This window comes from Acipenser ruthenus, chromosome 12, assembly GCF_902713425.1.
Source record: "Acipenser ruthenus chromosome 12, fAciRut3.2 maternal haplotype, whole genome shotgun sequence".
Lineage (NCBI taxonomy): Eukaryota > Metazoa > Chordata > Actinopteri > Acipenseriformes > Acipenseridae > Acipenser > Acipenser ruthenus.
In genome coordinates, this window is record NC_081200.1 from 34,441,388 (window position 1) to 34,464,559 (window position 23,172).

Here is a 23,172-nt window from a genome sequence, read left to right on the forward strand (position 1 = left end):
AAATAGCGATAACTGAGACACAATTGTGTAGTGACTTAAACAGCTCTATATAGAAAATAGCCCGTAGTTGCCCAAACTATACTATATGTTATATATTTTTGTTAGTCCCCTTTCACTGTTTATTTGCTCAACAATGCTGGTTTGTTTGAACATACAGTATAAAAAAAACAAAAAAAAACGAAATCTTTTGTTGCTAATATGTATAAAAAGCTTTGCTGTTTTCCCAATGCTCTTGTCTCTTCAGAGTTCCTCCACTGACCTACAAAGCACTGTCAGCAGATCAGTAGGTTTTCATAAAGCCTTAATTAAAGGAAACAAATATTCCCTAGTTGCAGAGGAATACTGTTTGGAGTATTATAGGTTATTCTTGCCTTTTTAGGTTTTCAAAAAAAAAAAAAAAACACTTTACACCAAGCAATCAAGATTATGTAGCAGTGGAATGAGACCAGATTTTAAGAAAAAATAATAAAAAGAAAAATCTATTTTCATTAGGGATTTTGAACTAGTTTAATATTGTTGGCACCTGGCTTCAGAATATATTGTAAAGTTTCCCTGTTATGATTACTCTTTACAGGACTCTTCAACCAATAGAGGGTCCACCAGCCAAGGTTTTAAACAGAATCTGTCTCAGCGCCTGTTTTATCTCTGAACTATCCGGCACACACACCAAAGAAACACGGCATAGAAACTGACCAGCCCACAGACACCCAACAAAGGAGACAAAGTTTTCGTTCAGTTCTGACTCTAGACACCAACACAAAACACATCACACAGGCTTTACCATCAAGGTTTACATTAACACTTGACGCAGAGCCAGCTTCTAAGACTTTAGTAAAAGTTTTTGTACCAACTCCCCCCGCCACCCCCACCCCCACCCCCCACCTCACCACCCACCCACCGCACAGAACCAACTAAAAGGAAATGTGGGATTACATGAGCTCGACCCTTGCAGTCTCTCATCAAAACTTAAAGTAGAAATTAAAAGTTTGGGGGTCATCTGATCCTGATCTATCATTTGAGACTTGTATTGGGGAAGTTACTAAAGTATATTTTTACCATTTGAGAAATATGGCCAAACTTAGACCAATTATTTCTGTATCTGATGCCGAGAGACTAATGCATGCCTTTGTTTCATCTAGAATTGATTATTGTAATGCACTTTTTTATGCTGTCCCAAAACGTGTGGTATCCCGCTTGCAGCTTGTTCAGAATACCGCTGCTAGAATTCTGACTAAAACCAGGAAAAGTGAACATATTACCCGTTTTGTCCTCTTTACACTGGCTCCCTGTGCAGTATAGAATTGATTATAAGATTGTGCTGTGAACTTACAAGGCCCTGACTGGATTAGCACCTTGTTATTTGTAGGAGTTACTGACTCTGTATCTTCCAAACTGCACTCTGAGATCACAGGATGTGGGGTAATTCCTAGGGTCAACAAAAGCAACACAGGAGGTAGGGCTTTTTCTTGTACAGCTCCTAAATTGTGGAATGCTCTGCCTTCGTTTGTCAGTGAAGCTGGGACAGTTTTCAAGTTCACATTGTCTGTTGTATGGCAAGTATAAAAAGAAAAAAAGAAAAAAGATGGTTTTATGAGCCAAACAAAACTGACATTATAATTGAGAGCTTTAATTAAATGAACTTTTCAAATTATTAAAATAATACTAATAATTTATCCAAGGTTTATGCATTTTACTGCTAAGTAGTTTTCTTCCTTTTTTTTTTTTTTTTTTTTTTTTTTGCTGTAAGTTTACATTACAGAAACCTGTCCCCTGGCCTCAAGACCACATCCTGCTTATCATAGTGAGGACGGACCTCAAATGTGTGGATTACTGAGGAGGAATGGACATAGTTGATAAAGGTAATAAAGACTAAAAAGTAAAATCTCTTTTGAACACAACCCAAAAACACAGAGAACCATTTTAAGGTTAATTGCTATTCTTTATTCACATGTCTGACAAATAATCTTATAACATAATACAGTATTGTACACATCATCTAGAGGTTTTTATTTTATTTTAAAGCTAGCTTGGGATTCCATACTTCAAATGAAAATTGTGACAATACAAATACATTTTCATGCTGTTTCATAATGGACAAACAGGGTATTCTGCACAGAGTAAAGGGCACACAAGGGAATCCACTTCTGTCAAAGGAAAAGCAGGTTAGATTTTACTTGCTGCTCTGCCCCAACAAGAGCACTTCCACAGCAGCTGGCATGAACTGAGACTGGTCCCCCCTCCCCTCCACCCTCACACACACACCGCCAGTCTGTGTATAATGTCAACGACACTTAAGAGAATATCAGTTTATACCACTGAAAACAGTAGTAACAGTTATTGTTATATTAACATACTATACACATACTGACTGACATTCCTTTCTTTTTCTTTTTTTTTTGTAACCGCTGTTTTCTAACAGGATTGTTCAACTACTGATATTTTATAGATGCACAAATACGTGGGTTCCAGTATCTCAACAGTACCGTTAATTTTTTATTTAAAAAATTGTCTTATTTTTAAATAAACAATGAAAATTATAAATGTAAATATATAAAGCCTTTATATATATATATATATATATATATATATATATATATATATATATATATATATATATATATATATATATATATATATGGAGTTGGGCTAATTTATATCTCTGACATGTGAGCATACACACTTCTATACCTTTACAATGTACAATGATAAACATCAATAAAGAGAAGTGCAACACAAAATGTAATGGTTAGAGCAGCAGTCCCATCTGAAGTAAAACCTGAGATTTGATTCACAAAAAAAAAGACAATCAGGAACCAAAGCTTAAATTGTTTGAGAAATTACACTGTAAACCACCTGGGATGAACAGGATATATGTTCTAAAATTTAAAAACAAAAAATAGGTATGAGGTCACTTGTCTCTTATCTTTAGCGAGATTAAAAGTAGGCGGGAAACCAGCCCCTAAACTGCAGGCCTTTCCTCAGGTGAAATGCCATGAAAAAGCATGACAATGCATCTGTGCAAAATGCCCTACACTGTCACTTGTTGTTTAACACCTTCATTTTCTAATGTTTGTTTGAATATTTTTAGTTGCTCTGCTGGTAAAACGGCAACAGGTCGCTTTTTTTTCTATCAGACATATTAATTATACCATGAGGGTGTTACAAGATATTGCTACTTACAACAACTTCCTATTGGTATGAAGTATGCTTGAAAAAACAAACACAAGTAAAACCCTCCTTTATCAGGAGACACTGTTCCTAACACAAACATGACATACGTATTATATTGTCTTAAAAGTTCATATCGCAAGTATGTCCCAAAAATATCATTAAAAACCTATGGTACATATAACTACAGTTTGAACCTTAACCTTGTACAATATACGCATACCAAGAGAAAAATGTATACACAGCTGTTGCTTTTTAGGTTTAGGGTTGTAACAGAATCCTCAGGAAAGTAAGCATGTACAGCTAATTCCATGCATTTCCATTTATAACATACATGACTCCATATATAACAGGCATGGATAAGGCAGATCCTTAAAAATGGCTTTGTGCTTACAGGGTTTTTTTTATTTTAAAAATACTTCAAACAAAACAACCTCCAGTTTTATAAAAAAAGACAAGTTGATGTGGGTCTGTCGGCTTTAATCTACTCCAAACTGTAAATCCCCATCACCCAGGATAAAGTAGGACGTTAAAAAAACCCATGACACAATCTGACCCACCAAGTTAGTGCCATTGACTGAAGATGTAATGTTTTAGTTACTAATAATATTAAATGTAATATTTTAGAAACTAGAAGAATTCCTAGAAGAAATACATTACAATTAAAACTACTGTGCAAATGGCTGGTTCCCCAAGGAAGCATTTTTGCAGCATTATACATTTGGAGACATCAATAATGCTGTCTCCTTCCTGAACCCACTGACTTCCTACCACGGTCTGCGATGTCCACCACACCTTTGTGCACATGCACCTGACTGGTGACAGATGGTCCCTATAATGCATCTGGCATTGATGGGCCTGTGCTTTGTCTGCACAAATTTATTTGCAGGCTTTAGTTTTTTGTAGTTTTCTGCATCTGCAAGGGTGTCTTTTGGTAAATGTATAAATTGTGTGGCACTACTTCTAAGTGTGTAATGTATGTGCCAAGTTTTGGAAGGATGGTTTATCATCAGAGAGTGGGTGAGGTTATGTTGCCTGCATTTATTGTATATAAAAGAGGTTCAGTTAAAGTTATATTTTAGTGATATTCTAGTACACTCCACCCTTGCTGAAAAGTCACCGACTACCTGTATTATTTGCCACTAAAATATTCATACTCCAGAAGTAATTCGCATTGCAGGTAGTGTGCTTAAGAGAATGGTGTGCGGTCTTTAAATCACTGCAGTGAAAAAGCCAAATAAATAGAAGGAAGTATGTGTTAAATACAGCATATACTGCAGATAGCCATAGTTACATAAATTGTACAAAAAACTTAGTGACCTTAACAATTAATGTATAGTAGTTGAAATTTCATACTGTTAAAACACTTTTTAACACTGCTTGTCCCCATTTACTGCTCCTTTACTGAAGTTGTAAGATATACTATTATAGGTTTTGCAGGACTTTTAAAACCAACTGGCTTTTAGGTGAGGCAGGTGTTACTATAACTGGGTAACAGAGGTGCCTTAATCTGAGAGATTTGGGAAGAAACAACATGGCATATGTAAACTGTTCTGTTAAAAGGTACTGAGAATCGTTATAATTATAAACATCAATACATGCACTATGCTGCACTAATAATACTTAGATTATGTCATAGCAAATCAACACTACACAGAGGAAATATTACACATTTATACAACCTAATTACAATACTAACAAACAAAAAAACGACAGAAAAACATCCCTAAGGGTGCATCTTTACATCACTGTACAAGGAAGAGAACAGGGGCTCACTGAGGACGCTCAAAGGGAATAAGGTTCAGTTAAATATATTGCAGTTGTCTTTCTTTTAATAATTAATGCAATTTGTACCAAAATCAATGTAGCTTGACATTTTTTTAGGGGGATAACAATTCTATTATAAATTTAAATATAGTACAAGATTTATTTTTTATTTTATTTTTTTTTAACTGGCTGAATCTTTAAAAAATGTAGTTACACTGTAGTTGAACTACTGGTTGCAGCTTCCCTGCAAACCTCTATATGCAAGTATTCTGATATCCAAACACCTACATTATTCCTTGTCCCCTGAGTTTCAGATAATGGAAGTTCTGCAGTATATTTTTAATTGTGTGTGGTACACATTGCTGCTTTCACATTTTTGGATGACTTAAGAGAACCACTATTTGTTTTATGTTTATAAAGCAATAGATAAGGATCACAAGTCACATTTCTCCACATTCCTAATACATCCACAAAAACTCAAGCAATGGAGTAGTATTAGTAAGGATTACCAGTAAATTTAAATGGATCTGTCATACAGCAATCCCAGGAACTACCTACACCGGGAGCCAGATTAACAGTGTTGAAGACTCAAGTCACCTGTTTAACCGCAGCACCGAATGAGATGATGAGATTATTGGAGCCAATTACAGATGTTCACAAGACAACCAACAGATCACAATGACATTTACTAATGAATGAGGTAAAAGGCTTCCCTTACATCCACACCTTCCACTAAGTCCTCCACCTCTACTGAAACATCCTCAGCAATTAGCAAATAGTTTCACTTAAAACAAATCAAGTCACAAATGAGGAAAGGTAAACACTACTCTTATTATTTAAGATAGTGCTTTACAAAATGTACCTTTTTGTTTCTTAAAATTGTAGGCTATGTTATATGATTTATGACTTCTCTAAAAAGGCTGGTTCAAACTGCTATTTGCTGTATGTAGACTAAATGGCTGGATTCCTTGTTTAACAGCATGCTGTAAAGGGGAATAGAGGAATGGGGTAAAGCCCAGCCCAACCCCTGGAAAATTTCCCCACGTCAAAATAAAAGAAAGTAAGTATTGTATAGTGCTTCCCAAACTACTAGTTTGCTTTTACTAAAATAAATATGCATACTATAGTTTTATATGGGAATGTTAGAATATATTTTGTGCTTTTTTGTTAATATGGGGCATCAAATACTGTTCTGTAACTTATCACAAGCATTCAATTTCATAACATTCGTCCTACTGTTTTAATGCCTATGCTCCCTTCTCAAGTGTAGTATTCTATCTGAAAAAAACACACACACAATTTACAACAACCTTACTGGAAGACCTACTAAAATAACACCTTGGGTCCAGAGTTGTACCAAGCAACTTTAATAATTAAGTATCATCATTTTATATCTCTCCTTTAGTTGCCTATACCACTTCTCTGTGTATTTTCTGGAAAGATGAGTTTTAAAACAGCAGATAAACACAAGCCATCTTTTGGGCAACTTTTTTCAGGCAACCAATGAAACACAGAACACATGAACATTTCTTAAACATTTCCTCTGTGGTCCATTGGTTGCCTGGTTTCACCATGGGCCTAACCGTGGATATATAAGTGTTTTATGAATCAGGCTGTCCATTTAGAGAGCTGGAGCATAATATTTCTTAAATTCTTATGCAGCACCATTCGTATATTCTATTACACTTGGATCATTAATGCGTGGGTCAAAAAGGTCTGTTTCCACATCATTTTATTGATGTTAGGCTGTAGTCCAATTAGTCCATCATGTGTGTAAATAGAACCCAGTTTCCAAACAATTATTGCTGTTTGTGATTCCTTGAAAACAGTACCCATAGGTTACTTGTAAAACAATGAGACTTTGTCTTTTGATCAATGGAATATATGAACAACTATCATGTACTTGTTTTGGAGGATATTTTCAAAACAAGCTAAAATATATATTTTTTTACATATATACAAGTATGATATTGCTTATATTAAGAAACAGAAAACAATACTTACCCAAACACTATTGATTGGTTAGTGTGAGTCTTTAGCATATAGCAAGTGTAATAAAAAATGGTAAACAGAACACCTGCTATATTGAGAACGGGGGTTTGGGTCAGTGTGTGTGTTATTTTATTTATTTATTTTTTTGTTATAAAGAAAATTGTCTCCAGCTCTCTAACAAGATACTACAAGGTTGCCTGGCTGCTATTCTACCATACTCAATTTTCATAAAAGATCTGAAAATAATGTACTCCACCTTGCTAGTTTTGGAACTAACAGTGTGTAGGCAAGTTATAGTTTTTCATGCAAACAAAAATGTACATTCTCAGATTATGCAGACAAAAAAAATATTCAAATGACAACCACATTCTATAGAGATTAGAAATAATAAGCCTTTGCAATATGTAAAGGTTACGTTTTCACAAGAATGTCTTCACCCACTGCTGTGTGTAAAATGCTTTGAAGATGCACCATGGTTTTACGCACTGGCCTCTGGGTTGTGTGCAGAGTCATTGCTGCCCTGGATCATGAGGCTGACCTCTTCTGGCTTCTCCTTAGTGTGCAGGAGCTGACCCTCCTGGTTCAAGTTTGAGCCAGAGCTGACGTTCGGTGCATAACGACCAGTCCGGTGCTCCTGTAGGGCTGGGCCCCAGCTGGGGTCTGGCTTTAATGCGTTTTTTACACGCTGGAAAGGAGGAAAACGTACAAAACGGTTATACAGGTGCACTCCACTTACAACGGGCTCCAAGGGACAATGGAAATGAGTACTTTATAAACGAAGTACGTAGTAAACACAATTCAAAATGCTGTATGTAACTGCGAACACAAGTACCTTGCATATAAACAATACAAGAAAGCTTAACTGCAAAATTGTTATTTGAACAAAGCACACCCCTGTGGGATGACGTACAATGTAATAAGCAGTACCATTATATTATATTTTATTATATTTGCTAAATGTAATTAATTGTATACGTTTAAACTGTACAATGGCTGTGCCAACAAAAATACAAAAGAATAAAAGTAAACAGCAACTGTTTGTGGAACAGGAAAACTGTACGTATTAAAAAGGTATATACGTTATAAACAAGTACGTTTTAAGCAGAGTAATTCTCCATTAAACCCCATTAATCGTATCCTGATGTAACTATCACTGACACTTATCTGCTCTGATATTGATTCGTATTTTGTAATATACTTGTACTTACTAGAACGGAAGTCATTGTATTTTATCTTGCTCTTAATTGTATTAATACTTGTACTGTGATTCTTGAAATGTATTTTTTGTTCACGACTAAGTCGCCCTGGATAAGTCTGCTAAGAAATAAATAATAATATAATAATAATAATAATAATAATAATAATAATAATTAAAACCCATGTTTGTCAGGGGCATGTCCCATTCTAACAGGATCTGTTATAAGTGGAGTGCACCTGTATTAACTAAACTCTATGGTTATCATTTGAATTACTCATAATAATAATAATAATAATAATAATAATATAAACTGAAAGCCAAAAATGAAAGAAGAATCGTTTTCCCAAGGTAATATTTCAGAATGGGTCTTGTACACGTTTACCTCTAGAAACGTTGTCCCGTCAGACGTCCAGATCTTGTATATGGCGTAGATAGGAATGCAAATTACGGAAGAGAGAGCCATTAGGAATCCGATGATTAAAGACCAGCCAGGGTAGATGTAGTCATTGTAAGTAATAGGTTTGTACTGGACTACTGTGAACACCAGGATAAACTGACAAAAAAAATCAAATAAATAAATGACGTTAAAAGAGCATGATTGGACATGATTTATCGTTCAGTTTTCATAGTAAAACACTAATGAAAAAACATTTTAAATAAAATCTCAAAGGGGGAAAATATGCAGCATAGAGCTATGACATCTGGCAAGTAGTAACAGTAGAATACAAACGGTTACAAAACTGGTGACAGAAAACTTGAGACCTAATTTTCTTCTCAATTTCATGGTACTTGTTTGTTAACAGTAGTTTCATTTTCCTTCCCATTGCTGGCCCAGAGTGTCAGGCACACTGCCTCTTCCTCATGATCTATTATTGTTAAATCTCAAGATTATTGCGCTTTGGCACTCATTTCATAAAACATTTTTCTACTTGGTAACTTTTTTTTTTTAAATCAAATTAACGCCAGACAAACCCTGCAAACATCCTACAAAGCTTATATGTCCCAAAGCTGGATTTGACAGTCCACAAGCTCTCTTTTGAAGACTAACTAGGCCACAGCTATGTCACGCACCGAGATAATGGCAGGAGACACGAATCGCCAGCAGATTCGGAAGAAGATTGGAGGAGGAAAACCCAACATCATCTCAACATCCTTGAAGTAGTTATGGAACCCTACAGAGACAGAAAGTTAAAGGGTAAACATGGATGTTCATGAAAGCTACAATACGTCCTCTTCCAAAAAAATGGGTATTTTATTTCATACAGTGGCCTGAAATTAAACACACAAGACTTTGGCTGAACTTCAAAAACAAAACACGTTCACATCTTTCAAGATTCCCACTACCTTCCCAAGTTTTAATGCTTACCGTAAATGTACATGATGGCGACACACATGATACAGGAAATGATGACAAGAGAGAAACTGGCTGCATAGTTATCCATGAGCAGCAGCCAATAGATCCCAGCCTGTGAGGAAAAAAAAAACCCAAAAAACACATTATCAAAAACGGGCTCAGCAGCACTAGTTATCAGGATTTGTTTTGTTGGACAAAAAGTTTAAAAACCCACATGGCACAAACCAAAATATTTCAAAACCTTTAACTCTTAGTGTGGCAACTTTGCAGAACTTTTTTGTTGCTGTGTGCAATGAACAGGATTCCCGCACCCAAATAAAGGCTATTTCTCAGCTCAGGACATGCTCTCACAATCAGATGGTATTCTTGGATGCACAACTCAAAATGTTCCTGCACAGGGTAATTAGTGTAGGTTAGCTGGGAGTTTTTAACTACATTTGTTTATTTTATTTATTCCTAGAAAGCAGGAGAGCATGCTAGTGTTAAGCAGCTTTTACCTGAGATGTCAGAGGCACTCCTAGCAGAAAGCCAACTACCGCCACCCCCAAGGTCACGTATGTTTTATTCCGAATTATCCAGTCTGTCCCAATCTCATCCACAATAGCTGTTACCAGTGTCTCCAACAGGCAGAACTACAGAAAAACAAAAGAACAAAGACTGAAACAAAGACTGAAACAAACAAACAAACAAACAAACAAACAAACAAACAAACAGTCATCTGTTGTTCCCTTCCACGTACTGGTAAAGATCAATCAGACTGATCGGAAGGGCAGTTCAGGATGCGATGTGGCTCACCTGAGTTCCAAGTCCTAGCAGGATGAGCATGAAGAAGAAAAGGAGTGACCAAAGTGGGGAAATGGGCAGCAGAGTGAGGGCCCCTGGGTAGGCCACGAAAGCTAGCCCAGGTCCGTGGTCAGCCACATCAGCCACATCCACGCCCAGGTGGTGCGCCATGAAGCCCAGAATGGAGAAGATGACAAAGCCTGCATAGACGCTGGTTGCACAGTTTGTTATGCTGATGATTATGCTGTCCCTGTATCCAGAGAGAAAAGACACAAGCAACTGAGACGCTGGCACTCGCATACATGCATGTACCATAATGAAAAGGAATGAGGATTTACCTAAATGTAAATGTACTGAGAATGTATGGACATATCTACAGAGAGATTTAAACTTAAAATGCACAGCATAGGTCTATTATTTTAGTTAGGATAGCTCTTATCCTAATGTTTTAGTGTAATGTAATGACCATGATGGCATTAAATATTTTGGCATTTTGGTTACTGATCTGTTCACTTTAGGGGACTGCATTCCAGCTTGTCACCAGGTGGGGCTGCAGGAAAGGTTATTAAAATCAGACATAAAACTGAGGTCTTATTGTAAGTGACTCTGCAGTAGCAGTTGTTGATGCATAGTTCACACCCTAGTCTCTGTAAGTCGTTTTGGATAAAAGTTTCTGCTAAATGACTAATTCATAATAATAATACATTTGAAAAGTAATCTTCTTTAGTGCCTGGAAATTAATAAAAACCAGCAGGGACCTATGGGAAGCAAACTTTATCTAATTCTTAGAGAAACATAGGGCTTTTTATCCTTATTATTTATTATTTATTTCTTAGCAGACACCCTTGGTTTGGTTCACAATTTTATGTTGTTACACAGCATTTTAGTGCCTGATAATCTTATCCAGATGACTCCAGTAGTATTAGCATAGCTACAATGACACCCACTTGCACAATACATTTAGGTTTCTTGTAAACCCACTGAATATTTTTATGATGACAAAAAATAAAACTTAAAAAGTCCACCGTGTGATCCCAAGGAAACACATGAATTGGTTTCAACTGTAAGGTGCTTATGATTAATAAAAAATGATATATATAGTGCCTTGCAAAAGTATTCAGACCCCTGACCAATTCTCTCATATTACTGAATTACAAAAATGGTACATTGAAATTTCGATCTGTTTGATCTTTTATTTTAAAACACTGAAAGATATTTCAAGATATTTCAGTTTTTTATTTTTCTTAAAAATATTTCCCAACATAAAACCAATGTCACCTACCAATAATTGTTTTTGAATTTCAGTGTTTTAAAATAAAATGTGAAACAGAACGAAATTTCAATGTACCATTTGTAATTCAGTAATATGAGAGAAATGGTCAGGGGTCTGAATACTTTTGCAAGGCACTGTATGTATGTATATATATATATATATATATATATATATATATATATATATAAAATGAATGCTACCTTTAAAATCAATAAGATAATTTAATGGCATTTTCATACAGAAATGTTGGAGATCACTTCTCAACTGAACAATGCTCTGGTTTAACCAGTAGGGGACACTGTTGTATTATGCAGTTTAGTTTCCCCCACAATACCAACTCAGGTTTGCACATGGTGCAGTACACTTCCCAAACAGATAGTGGCATTTTAACCCTTTAACCTAGTAACCATTTTTTTTTTTTTTTGACAAAGCTCTATTAAAACAGAAGCATTAAAATTCCACAGATAAATGGGTTAAGACCAAACCCTTGCCTCTGTGACTTGACTTGGCTCTCAAATACACTATTATTAAACCAATTGTGAAGAAATCAAATGTAAATACAATGCCGATGTTTCACTGCTGTGCGCAGCACTGTACCTGTAACAGTTGTTGTGGAATTTGTTATAAGATGCCATGGTGATGAGCCCACCCCAGGCACAGCCAAGAGAGTAGAAGATCTGGGAGGCAGCATCCCCCCACACCTGAAACAAGGAGACAGATTAGCTTTAGACACTTGGCTTCTGTTGTCTGAACGATCACGCTTTGGTGTACAGCTACCATAGAACGATTCAGGGATTCAGGGCATTCCACTCCTATCGGTCACTTGACCTTTTTTTCACAATCATTTATTAATGGACGGTCAGATGGCATTAGTCACATAGGCTAACCAGAACCATTTAAAATGCTACAAACCTTAGCATCCAAGATCATTTTCCACTGTGGAGTCAGGTAGTATTTGATCCCATTAACAGCACCATCCAACGTAATTCCTCGGATGAAGAGGACAGTCAGCACCACATAAGGAAATGTGGCTGTAAAGTAAACCACCTGCATGAAAAAAAAAAAATCTCAATTTGTTTCAGATCACAGAGGATATACTGTTGTTGTCTACCAGAACTAATCTCACACACTCAGTTTATTAAATAATTCTAAACTCCTTTACCTTCTGTATTTTTAAAAGATTTGACCAACCTAATGGTGCCCACAACTGTGCCCTTGGTAGGATATACAATATAGAAAATGTACTTGCTTTCCCCGACGACTTGACCCCTCTGATGAGGCAGAGGAACACCACGACCCAGGAGGCTGCCAGACAACCCAATATTGGAAGCCGCACCTCTCCAAAATGACCAATGTCATCGGAGATGTTCAGCACATGGTACCTTAAAACAAGCACAATTTGCATGTAAAAATCACAACAGCCATGTCTATTTAATATACGATAATGGTGGAGTTTCCATGCATGTTTTTTTTTAGCTCGAGACATTTGCTCTAGTGTAAAATGCTTTTTTGGGTTTCCATTCGCTCAATTTATTTTACTCGAGTAAACCGGGCTTTTCACCCGACGTCATGCAAATGAATGGGAAAGGTGGGGGTTGATATGTAAATTAGCTATGCGTAAAGTACTTGTGCTGTTTCTGATGATTACTGGTGAAATTTGGTGAAAATGTGGTTTCCATGCTCAGAGAACTGGTACACGAGTGAATCTAAGCTGCTGTAATAGAGCACAATACCTTGTGCCTGGTTGGTTAATAATGTGTTTTACTGCTCTTGCCCAAATTGTTTTTCAAATGTCATTAGTGGGGTGTCATGTCATTATTAGTGAATAATGTTTCAACTAATTTATCCTACGATTCATTAATTAAAAATTAACTCGGAGTTATAAAATTAAACTGATCAACAGGTATTGCAGATCACCATGGCTGAAAACCGGAAGAGACATCATATATATTTCCCTTTCATTCAGGCAATACAGCATATAGGGGATCAGGTGATGCTGCGTATACTACCCTTGCTTAGAAACCCTACCCGTCCGGACGGCTGACAGCTGCTGAGGAAGCATTCACCACCACGCTCGGGCAAATACGAGTAGTGGGCACTTGAAAGGGAGGTGGCGGAAACTAATGAAAACGGACTGAAGTGCAGCATGAGTTTGTTCCCAAAATTGCCACTGCCTGCTGTATCCTGCACAAACTCTTGTCAACAACAAAATGAGGTGTTCAGGAATCAGTGGCTGCCTGTGAGACAGACAGGGAATGTTACCCATGTTGCCAAGTCTCACAAGAAAAAAAAGCGTCACTGCCTTCCAAAACAAGCCCAAAACATACGTGTTAACAGTTTATCACAATAAGTATGTCATAATAAAGGGGAAAAGATATGATGACAGCCAATCAAAATGCTTTGGAATTGTCATTATTCAGCAGCTGACCTTTACCTCACAGCAATGGCCATTTGACTGGTTATTTTATAATCTTTATTTTCACCTTTAAAACAGAAGTCAAAAAGGTGAAAGGAAACGTGGGTAGCAAAGACTTGCTGCTTACTTCCAGTACTCCTCGCTAGGGCTGGTCCTCTTGGCTGTATGGTTCACCAATTCTGAGATGTTTCTCATCAACGTGGACGTGTTGGCGATAGAGGCGTTCGCATAGGAAGACCCTACCACCCCGCTGCAGTCCTTGGTGTTCCAGGGGTTATTGCAGTATGTCCAAGGAAGCACATTGGTCATAGACATGAAGAAGTAATAGAAAGCGATGCAGATCACCACGTTGTAATAAATACCAATATACGTGGAAACCACCATCATACCATAGCCAACACCTATTAAGTACAGGGGAAAATAAGAAGAAAAAAAAGTTAAATAAAACACAAATTATATATATACAATTACACATATACAATTGCACCCCTTTTTCTAAATTTTAATGTGACTATACACCGTGCATAAATTTGTTTTGAGATGATCACACCGATAGTTTAATGTGAAAATTAAAACTGTAAAGGGATTCATATACAGATAATGCTTCTAAACTATCATGTATTTTAGGCTGTGTGAGGATGTATATTTTTTACAGAATATCCAAGCCAGAGTCGGAAAGCACTTGTCTAAGAGCTCTTGTTGCTGGACTGAGCCTGGCAGCCTCCATACCACCCAGCTGCCCTCCTTTCTTCTTACCTTTAAACATGGGGCTGACTTTCCATACCCCAAGGCAGCCAAGACTGGCAAACTGTCCGAAGGACAGCTCCAGGAAAAAGAGCGGGATTCCACAGAACACAAGCATGATGAAGTAGGGAAACATGAAGGCACCTAGGGACACAAAGATCATCAGTGCTGAGGTTACTGTACATGTTCCATGAAAAACAAACACTGCGTTGTAAATATCACGGGTAAACATCCCAAGAATACAAGGCTGTGCTGGCTAAACAAAATTAGCTCAGCAAAATAAAGTGTGAGTAAAGGTAATATAGTAAAATGTATCTTAAAAACTCCTTGGGGGAAAAAAAAAAATACTGTGATATTGTGTACTGTAATTAATCACATTTTCACACAGTCATCAAATCCAGTTAACACTGTCAGTGAAAAGTATAGTACATTTTGTTTAGTAACGCTGTTTTGAATAACTTAACTGATGGGATTCTGTGACGCAAAAAAAACTGTTGTTCATTAATTCTTCTTTAAACCAAGACAAGATTTTAACAGCAACTTGCAACTTCTCCTGATGTAATTAAGAACCAACCCAGAAACAACTAATGCAAAGAAATAATTGATAGTGTTCACTGAAGACATAGTGTATAATAAATAGACTCACCTCCTCCATTTCTGTAGCAGAGATAGGGGAATCTCCAGACATTGCCCAAACCCACTGCATAGCCGACACTGGTCAGAACAAACTCAATCTGGTTGCCCCAGTTCCCCCGGCGTATGTTCTCATCCTTCTTTGTCGTCTCACCAAGAACCGCTCCATTCTGCAGAGAGATCAGAAACAGCGCCTTCAGCCTTTCACACCACCATATACACATTTCCGTGCCACTTTTGCCGTTATTCATTAATCTGATTTAAGGTAAAGGAAAATATCCGAAATGACACAGCATGAAATGTTCTGTTTAATGGGGATATTGTATCAATTTCCAATTTCCCTGTTCAACAAGTGTAATCATTTATAGCATCTTAGTTAAAATCAATGTAAACTTTTAAATAAATACAAACATAGCATGTAACTATAATACCTAAATAAGACCATTTTTTTTCAAATGATAATTTAACAGTAAAAGATTGGTTTACACAAAGGGTTTAAACATTTAGAGTAAAAAGTCCAGTATGACAAAAAATATTTTGAATTGGTTAATTTACTCCTAATTTAGTATGTTCAGAATGTTGTTACTGGTATTCATAAGGCACTATTGAAATTGAGGCATTTTACCGACTTTTTATAAATATCAATAAATTCTACCAATATATATTTGTTACAAAAAATCTAATTAAAAAAATAACATGATTTACTGAGAATCTCGCCCTTACATCTATTAAATGTAAATGTAAAACCTTTGAAGTAATGCAAAGATCCTAAACCTTGAAAAGTTTCTAGAGTACTTTAAGGCTAAAAACAAGAAAAGGTAGACATCAGGAATGAAATGAAAGCTCCGACTCTTTTTCTAGTGCCATGACTTTTTAATTTGACGGATCCTCCTATAGCATAGGTTCGAGGAGATGTACAATAGTTTAAGAGTCATAAGATTTGTTTTCACGGTAGAGTACATGCAGCACTCCATCAAAACACAAGATGCTCCTTGGAGTTATTCAAGTTCAAAAATGCAACGCAGCAAGAAGAATGTTGTATAAGGTATTCCTATAGAACGTTTATCTTTTGTATGGTTTGTATGCTCATGCTGCCTGCCTGCATGCTTTTCAGCCATCTGGAGATGCAGACGATATTGAGGTTGAGTGCTGGCACACAGATTTCTCTTATCAAGTCTTCTTGTTTATGAACAGAATGAGAATATAAAACCCTTCCCACCATCAACATATATTTTGCTCCAATTTCAGTCAATGCTGTGACAGGTTCAAATCGCGAGTTTCTGAAACTACAACCTAGGTGAGACTTCCATAGACAGTACTGTTTGGTCAGGTGCTTTCAGTACAACGGTCACAAAACACTCAGAACAAAAATGGGGATTGATTCTGTAGATCCTTGCCATTTAGTTACAGAGTTACTTTGTTTGTTTCACACTATGGATTCTCCATTCAAGGCAGCATCAATTGTAATTGAACACACTTCAAACACACCTTTATTCCCGAAATCACCAGTTGCTACAAAATTACTTTATTGTTGCAAATTATCAATGCAATTCAAGTTTACATTGTGCAACATTAGAAGAAACTAACCACAGCACCCGGATACTAAATGTGACAAACAACAATTCACTGGTTGCCTACGAGGGCTTGAGAGGAGGCGAAATTGGGAGTGAGATATTAAGAATGAGACAAGATGAGAGGATTTCTCCAGTTGCTTAGGAGGCTTGAGAGGGGCGAGACAATTGAGAGTTTAAGAGTGAGACGAGTTTGAGAGGGATGAAGAGATTGAGGGCTGGAGTTTGGGAATGGTGCTTAGTAACATTGAGGTTAGATGCTGATAGCAGGACGAGATAGGGGACGAAGAGTTTTCCCTTCTCGTCGGGTCAGGCAGCATCCTCTGGCTGCTGGGCGACGTAGAGAGGGAGACACGAGAAGAGCAAAGGATTAGATATAAACACTTTCTGCAGGGTCAAACAGCATCCTCCGACTGCTGGGTGACGTAAAAGTGAGAGAGAGAGCAAAGTTTAGACATATAACATACAACAAACTGACTCTCGCTCCCGACGGGTCAGGCAGCATCCTCTGGCTGCTGGGCGTTTAGTAGAGCAAGAGACAGGAAGGGGACAAACAGGACAAAAGGACAGATCCTTCGTAACTCAGTGCAGCATCCCAGGCAGCTAAGCTGGTAGCTGGGCGGCGTGGAGAGCTTAGGAAAAAGTGTCTCGGGTCTGTTTAGGAGAGACGAAAACAGAGAAACCACCCCCCTCGGTCGGGGCCCGCACGGCAGGTGGAGGCTCGGCCTACTGCATGAGGGGGCTGAAATGGTCCTGGACCTGAAATAGAAGAGAGGAGACGGGACAGCAAGGTTGAGGCCTGGAAGGCTTAGCGCATAAGCAGCAGAAGAATAGGATGTGGCCGTGGGTCCCCTCAGGCCGGCGAGGAACAGCCGGGCGGCAGTGGTTGAGACGAGAGGCCGACCCGGACAGCTGGGGGAGTGAGACTCACTCCCCCCCGAGGGAGCCCTGTGCGGACAGTGCGATATAGAAAGGAGCAGAGGTGGGGAGGAGGAGGAACAAAAAACAAACACAGACAAGGAAGCGGAAATAGTGCTGGGTTAAAGTAGAAAAAGAGAGCGAGATAGACAGGAGGGGCAGCCAATAACATACGTGGAGCAGCACTGGCCATGCCCTAACAATTGACGAGGCGAGCGCTGCATTGTGTGATGGAAATACTAAACAAGGCTGAACTGGGATCAATTTCCAAACGGAAGAGATCGTGGATGCTACCGGGCAGAACGCCACGGAGGGAAGGTAAGATAGGCTAAAGAAAAGGATATAGGATAAGAAAAAGGCAGGGCAAAGCAGGAGAAATCCCTCTACGTCATCCCCCGAATTACACCTAAAGGCTAACATTTAAACATGACGAAACATCATAAGAATTACAATGCATTAAGTCATTTCAATAAAATCCATAGCAAATAATCTCAATTGAGTCCAAAGCACATAGAGATTATAACCTCAAGATCTTAACAAGAAAATAGACAATAGTGCCAAACTATCAGTGCAAAGGCTACATTGTTACAGTTCACACCTGAAGCTGTCCATGACATTTAAAAATAAGTATTTCAATATTGGCAAATCTTTTGCTCAGTTGGATGGCAACGATGTAACATCAAAGCCCCTTATGTGCTCCCAGCACATGGGTATTCATGCGGAAAACAAAGTATTTCTAGTGAGCGCCATATGAGGCTCAGGAGGTCCCAAGGCCATAACTAAGAGCAGGGAAAATTACAGAACAACAGAGAAACCTGAATTAGAAATATGGTCTGAAAATAAGTGTATGGCGCAAAGAGTGTGCGAGAAGTACACTCTCAACTTGATTTGAGGTAGCCTCGGAACACTTCTAAACATACAATAGCACATCACGGGTATAGTTCTAGAGATTCCATTATAGAGGATAAGCCTTATGAAGCAATAGGGACAACGAATGAGAGAGGTTAGGAAATGTTAGTACGGAAAAATCTTTCCAATATGCAGAACAGTAGAAAGACCTGGAGGGAGAGCATATGTTCCCTGTTTATCAGTTGACAGCGTAATAAAAGCTTGTTATAGGAATGCCGTTGCATAGTACAAAACTACACAGTCACAGTACGAACATGTATATTTGGGACTAACAAACAAACAAACAAACAAACAAACAAACACCACTTTATAATGATTAACACTTTGTGTCTAGAGCAGTACAGAAATGGCATTCCAACAGCTGGAATAGAACAAAATATTTTTTCTTTCAATATTTAGTAGAAATGCTGAACTTAACTTTAGAATAAAGGCCAAAGAAGTAGAAAAAAAAGACAATGTTACTTAATCATATATATATTTTTAAACTTTTTTTTTCTACCAAAGCCCAGGTGTTACTTGGTTTTCGCTTCACAACATTTACTTACTAAAAAGAAAGGCCCAGGACATTTATTCATGCCAACATGCACCCATCTGGCCCTTCAATAAATACAGCACATGCTCCCATGTACTGTGGGAGATGTTCCATATGGTCTCTAACCTGCAAGCACCTGAACTACTGTAGCCCTCTGTGTGTCTCACATGCAGAAATCAACTAACTGTGCAACTGCAAATTGCATGATGGCTAAAAAGAAGGATGCAACCATTTTACAGCACAGTTTTTATATAAAAAAAATATACAATATACTAAATCTGGAGACAGTTTTGTCTGGGAGGGCCAGATTGGCCCAAACAGTACAATTAAACTGATGAATAAAACTTAATTTACGAATGAAAATAATACATTCATGTAAAAGGAAAACATCTCGAATATGGGATATTTGGGATCAATAAACATAAAAAATGTGACCTTTTTTATGGAGGACTTTCTTTCCAAATGATCATTGGTTTTGTGAATAACCTTTACTTTGTGTACACACAACCATTACCTTTCTGAGCTGGTAAACAATATAGAAAAAAAAAAAAAACATTTAAAATCATGGCTGGAACCTGAAAATGTCAGAATTCAATACACCTTAAGTTATCTATATCTCTTCTCTATACCAAGTATACCTGAAAAGTGCAGTATTTAATCTAAATCTATAGTAGTACCAGTAACACCCTACTCTCCAATTCTAAGGGGCTGGTTGTGATGAAACACAGTAAAATGCAAACGTAAGGGCAAAGTGGTTTTATTACTGTTGTTCTGCTTTATTTATATTGTGGATATATCTAGAGTCTAGAGCACGGTTATAATCCTTGACTGGAAAAAACTACTGACTGGCTTCTCTAAGTCTACCACAACCACTTATTCACACAATATGAATTTGGTGTCAAATTGCCAGGCAAGTCGGCAAGTCTTCTCCCATCCTGCCTAACGGGGACAGACTGCCACTCACTTAACCTCAGTTGCCAGCGAGTATGAAAAAGGAACCTTGAATGGCAGTTGCCTCACCACCACCCCTGACCCTTGGAGTCATATCTTAAGAGAACCCTTCAGTTCCCAACAGGTGTAACATGTACTGCAAAGAATGTGCTTCTTTAGCAGACCCTTACTGTCTTTAGATACCAGGCAAAGCTGGCACCCTGCTGGTAGGGGGTAGAGGTAATTTTAAAAAAGTGCCATGACAGTAAAAAAAGGCATTTGAACTCAAGTGCACAATCCCTGCTGACTATCCTCTGCTATCATTCAGTTTGAAATCAATTAACTTTATGCTACAATCTTTTAAATAACTGGTTTCCCTTTCAGAGGGTACAAATTGTTTAAACAACTTTAATAAATCTGATTGGAATAACAGTTTCTTGAAAGTGGCTTATTTCGCTGCTGTTCTTTTTGGTTTTCCCAGACTTTGGTTTTCACTTTGACTCGAGTGAAGCCAATTTATCCTTCAACTACCACACTATTGGAGCACTTCCTGAGCAGCGGGGAGCACATGAAGCGTTCACACAGGGAAGAACCTTTGTTTAAGGGCTTGGGTACTACTCACTTATATGGTAAAAGAAGCATTATGCACCATTAACATCAGGTTACAATTAAGCTTTAACAACTAAAGAAAACCTCATGAATGAATTTATCAACTACGTTACTTCCAAAGTAGATATGATAAACAACAAATACAAATTACAATGAAAAAAGCTATTTAAACACGCATCACCTTAAAATATGTTTACAATAGGTACGGTAAGTTTACTACCTACTACGTTAAAGAATATTTTGAAACAGATACGGTATAGTACACTACACAGTAACTCTACTGCAGAACAACAACTGGTTTATTTTTTACCTGTGCAACTTCCATAACGTCCACTTGTTTCAGAACCATTGCATGACAAGATGGAAATGTTGTGGAATTAGCCATCTCTGGTTAGAAACACTGTCTAAAGCTAAAGCATACAGCATATCAAAGGTTCCTACCGACCGTATACTCCACCCACAGAAATTGCAAGTGTATTCAAATGTGCTGCTTGTGGGGAAAGCTTAAAACAGGGCTGCAGATTGATTTAGTACCAGTATCCCCAGAGTTTGCTACAAAAAGTCAAAGAATATTTTATGGGATAGGATTGGCAGGGTATACAGTAGCAAGCATACAGTGACTTTTCTAAAGAGGAATCCAAGCATGTATCAACTTACATTAGCTTCATTTTCTTGCAGGTCACGTGTCACTATTTCTGCAGATGGTTGAAACGGGCCATAGAGACCTTTAATGTCAACGTCCAGGTGTGTAGCTCTAACAGTTCACAAGATACCTTATCACAGTTCACAAACTGACCCACAGAGCTGAAAATTAGGTAAAACCGAAGACTCATCAGGATTCCAATTTGTATATTAATTTATTAAAATACCAAATAAAACTGACCCCAATTACCTGAGGACGTATCAAAGAGCAACAACTGCTGTTCCCAGTTTAAAAAAACAAAAAAAATCAAAGCTGTCGTTTTGGGTTTGTGCATATTGTTGGAGCCTAGCATTGAGCATGCTGTGTGTTTAGCCAGAACATTCAATTAGTGGATGTGATGTGGTGGAGGGGTGCCAGTCTGCATAACTCTGAGGCAGTGAAATCCGTTAAAATATTTCCAGTCCCCACCAACATCCCCACCACTCTTCACTCTTCAAAGAGAAAAGGAAACATAGCATGCTGGGTTTCAGTTTAATTCATTTACAATAGCTTTCAAATTATTGCAATTAGTATAGCCTTTGCCAAGATTAGAAAGCATTTGCAGGAACTTTTTTTTTCCGCTTGGATGCTGCATTGGAGCTTCATTCAGAACCAAAAAAATATATCATTTCAGTGCAATGGTATGCACTGGTAACCATACCACAAACAAATAAGGTATTTATACACAATACATTTCCCTACAAATAAGTAAATATTACACTTGTTTGGTAAGTCACTTCAATAGACTTTGACATTATAGTGTTGGGAGCCTACACTATTGCAAGAAGCCAAATGGGTACGGCAGCTAAGATTGAACACCCTATACTATGTTCTTTGGGACTCTCTCTTTACCCATTTAAATGGAACTGACTTGGATCTACCATGCAAATGATATTTTCTGCTGGTGTGTTACCACCTTTAACAATGGCACAATCTATAAAGTCTATGCAAGTTAGAACTGCATTGCTACTATAGAAGTTTGGCTCACTGAACCTAGTGCACATGAATTGACATGCCTAATTCATGTGTTAACATCAAGTTATAAAACTACCCCAATGACCTCCATTTATAACTTCCTAATGCCTAAGGGGCTAGCCTGGATACCACAGTTGGAAGAATTGTAATTATACAACCACGAGATCAGCATGAAGAGTGTCAGTCCAGAACATGCTTAACAGCTAAACATTTTGCCTAACTGGCTTTAAACTTCTAAACAGCAGAGATCTTGAATGCAGACCATACCGTTTCCCTCACCCACCATAACAGGCAAACCTCTAAAAATAAAACAAAGAGATTTGCTTCACCAAATTTATTGCCTTTTCTATTAAAGTTTTCAGGCGTTCTTTACTGAAGTTGAAAAACTATGATGCCACCCCCAATGGGCCCAGACAAACCAGAAGTTATTTTCTTCAAAAGTTTTTGTTTTTTTTTAGAATTGACCAAATTCTAAATTGCAGTAAGGGAATTCAGTATTTATTGTGCAATCAGCTACGGTAATAATACATTGCACTTTGTGTGCATTTCTGTGATTGTACTTAGTTAAAAAGTGAAGCTAAAAGTTTGTTTTTCTGAAAACTAAACATAATACACATTACAGTGTAGTGGTTCAATTTGATGATATTCGGTTGAGATGCTGTTTTTTGTAGAGTCATGCAGTACTATTCTTGAAATAAACAACAAACTGTGCTTGATA

The 23,172-nt window shown here is 37.6% G+C and overlaps 1 protein-coding gene across 5 annotated transcripts in view; it reads right to left on the minus strand.

Annotated features, from left to right (window-relative positions):
- Positions 1–1,918: 1,918 nt before the first annotated feature.
- The window catches only part of LOC117416833 (sodium- and chloride-dependent glycine transporter 1-like), a 48,805-nt gene continuing 27,551 nt past the window's right edge, over positions 1,919–23,172 (minus strand). For all 5 annotated transcript variants that reach the window (XM_059034913.1, XM_034028248.3, XM_034028249.3 and 2 more), the window contains 12 exons: positions 15,342–15,498; positions 14,708–14,839; positions 14,079–14,352; positions 12,785–12,917; positions 12,448–12,582; positions 12,133–12,236; positions 10,275–10,512; positions 9,977–10,111; positions 9,492–9,591; positions 9,197–9,297; positions 8,508–8,678; positions 1,919–7,612 (listed from right to left, as the gene is read on the minus strand). In XM_059034913.1, the coding sequence (XP_058890896.1) occupies positions 7,406–7,612; positions 8,508–8,678; positions 9,197–9,297; positions 9,492–9,591; positions 9,977–10,111; positions 10,275–10,512; positions 12,133–12,236; positions 12,448–12,582; positions 12,785–12,917; positions 14,079–14,352; positions 14,708–14,839; positions 15,342–15,498 (1,887 nt within the window). In that variant the 3' untranslated portion in view covers positions 1,919–7,405. The remainder of the gene's footprint in view (positions 7,613–8,507; positions 8,679–9,196; positions 9,298–9,491; positions 9,592–9,976; positions 10,112–10,274; positions 10,513–12,132; positions 12,237–12,447; positions 12,583–12,784; positions 12,918–14,078; positions 14,353–14,707; positions 14,840–15,341; positions 15,499–23,172) is intronic.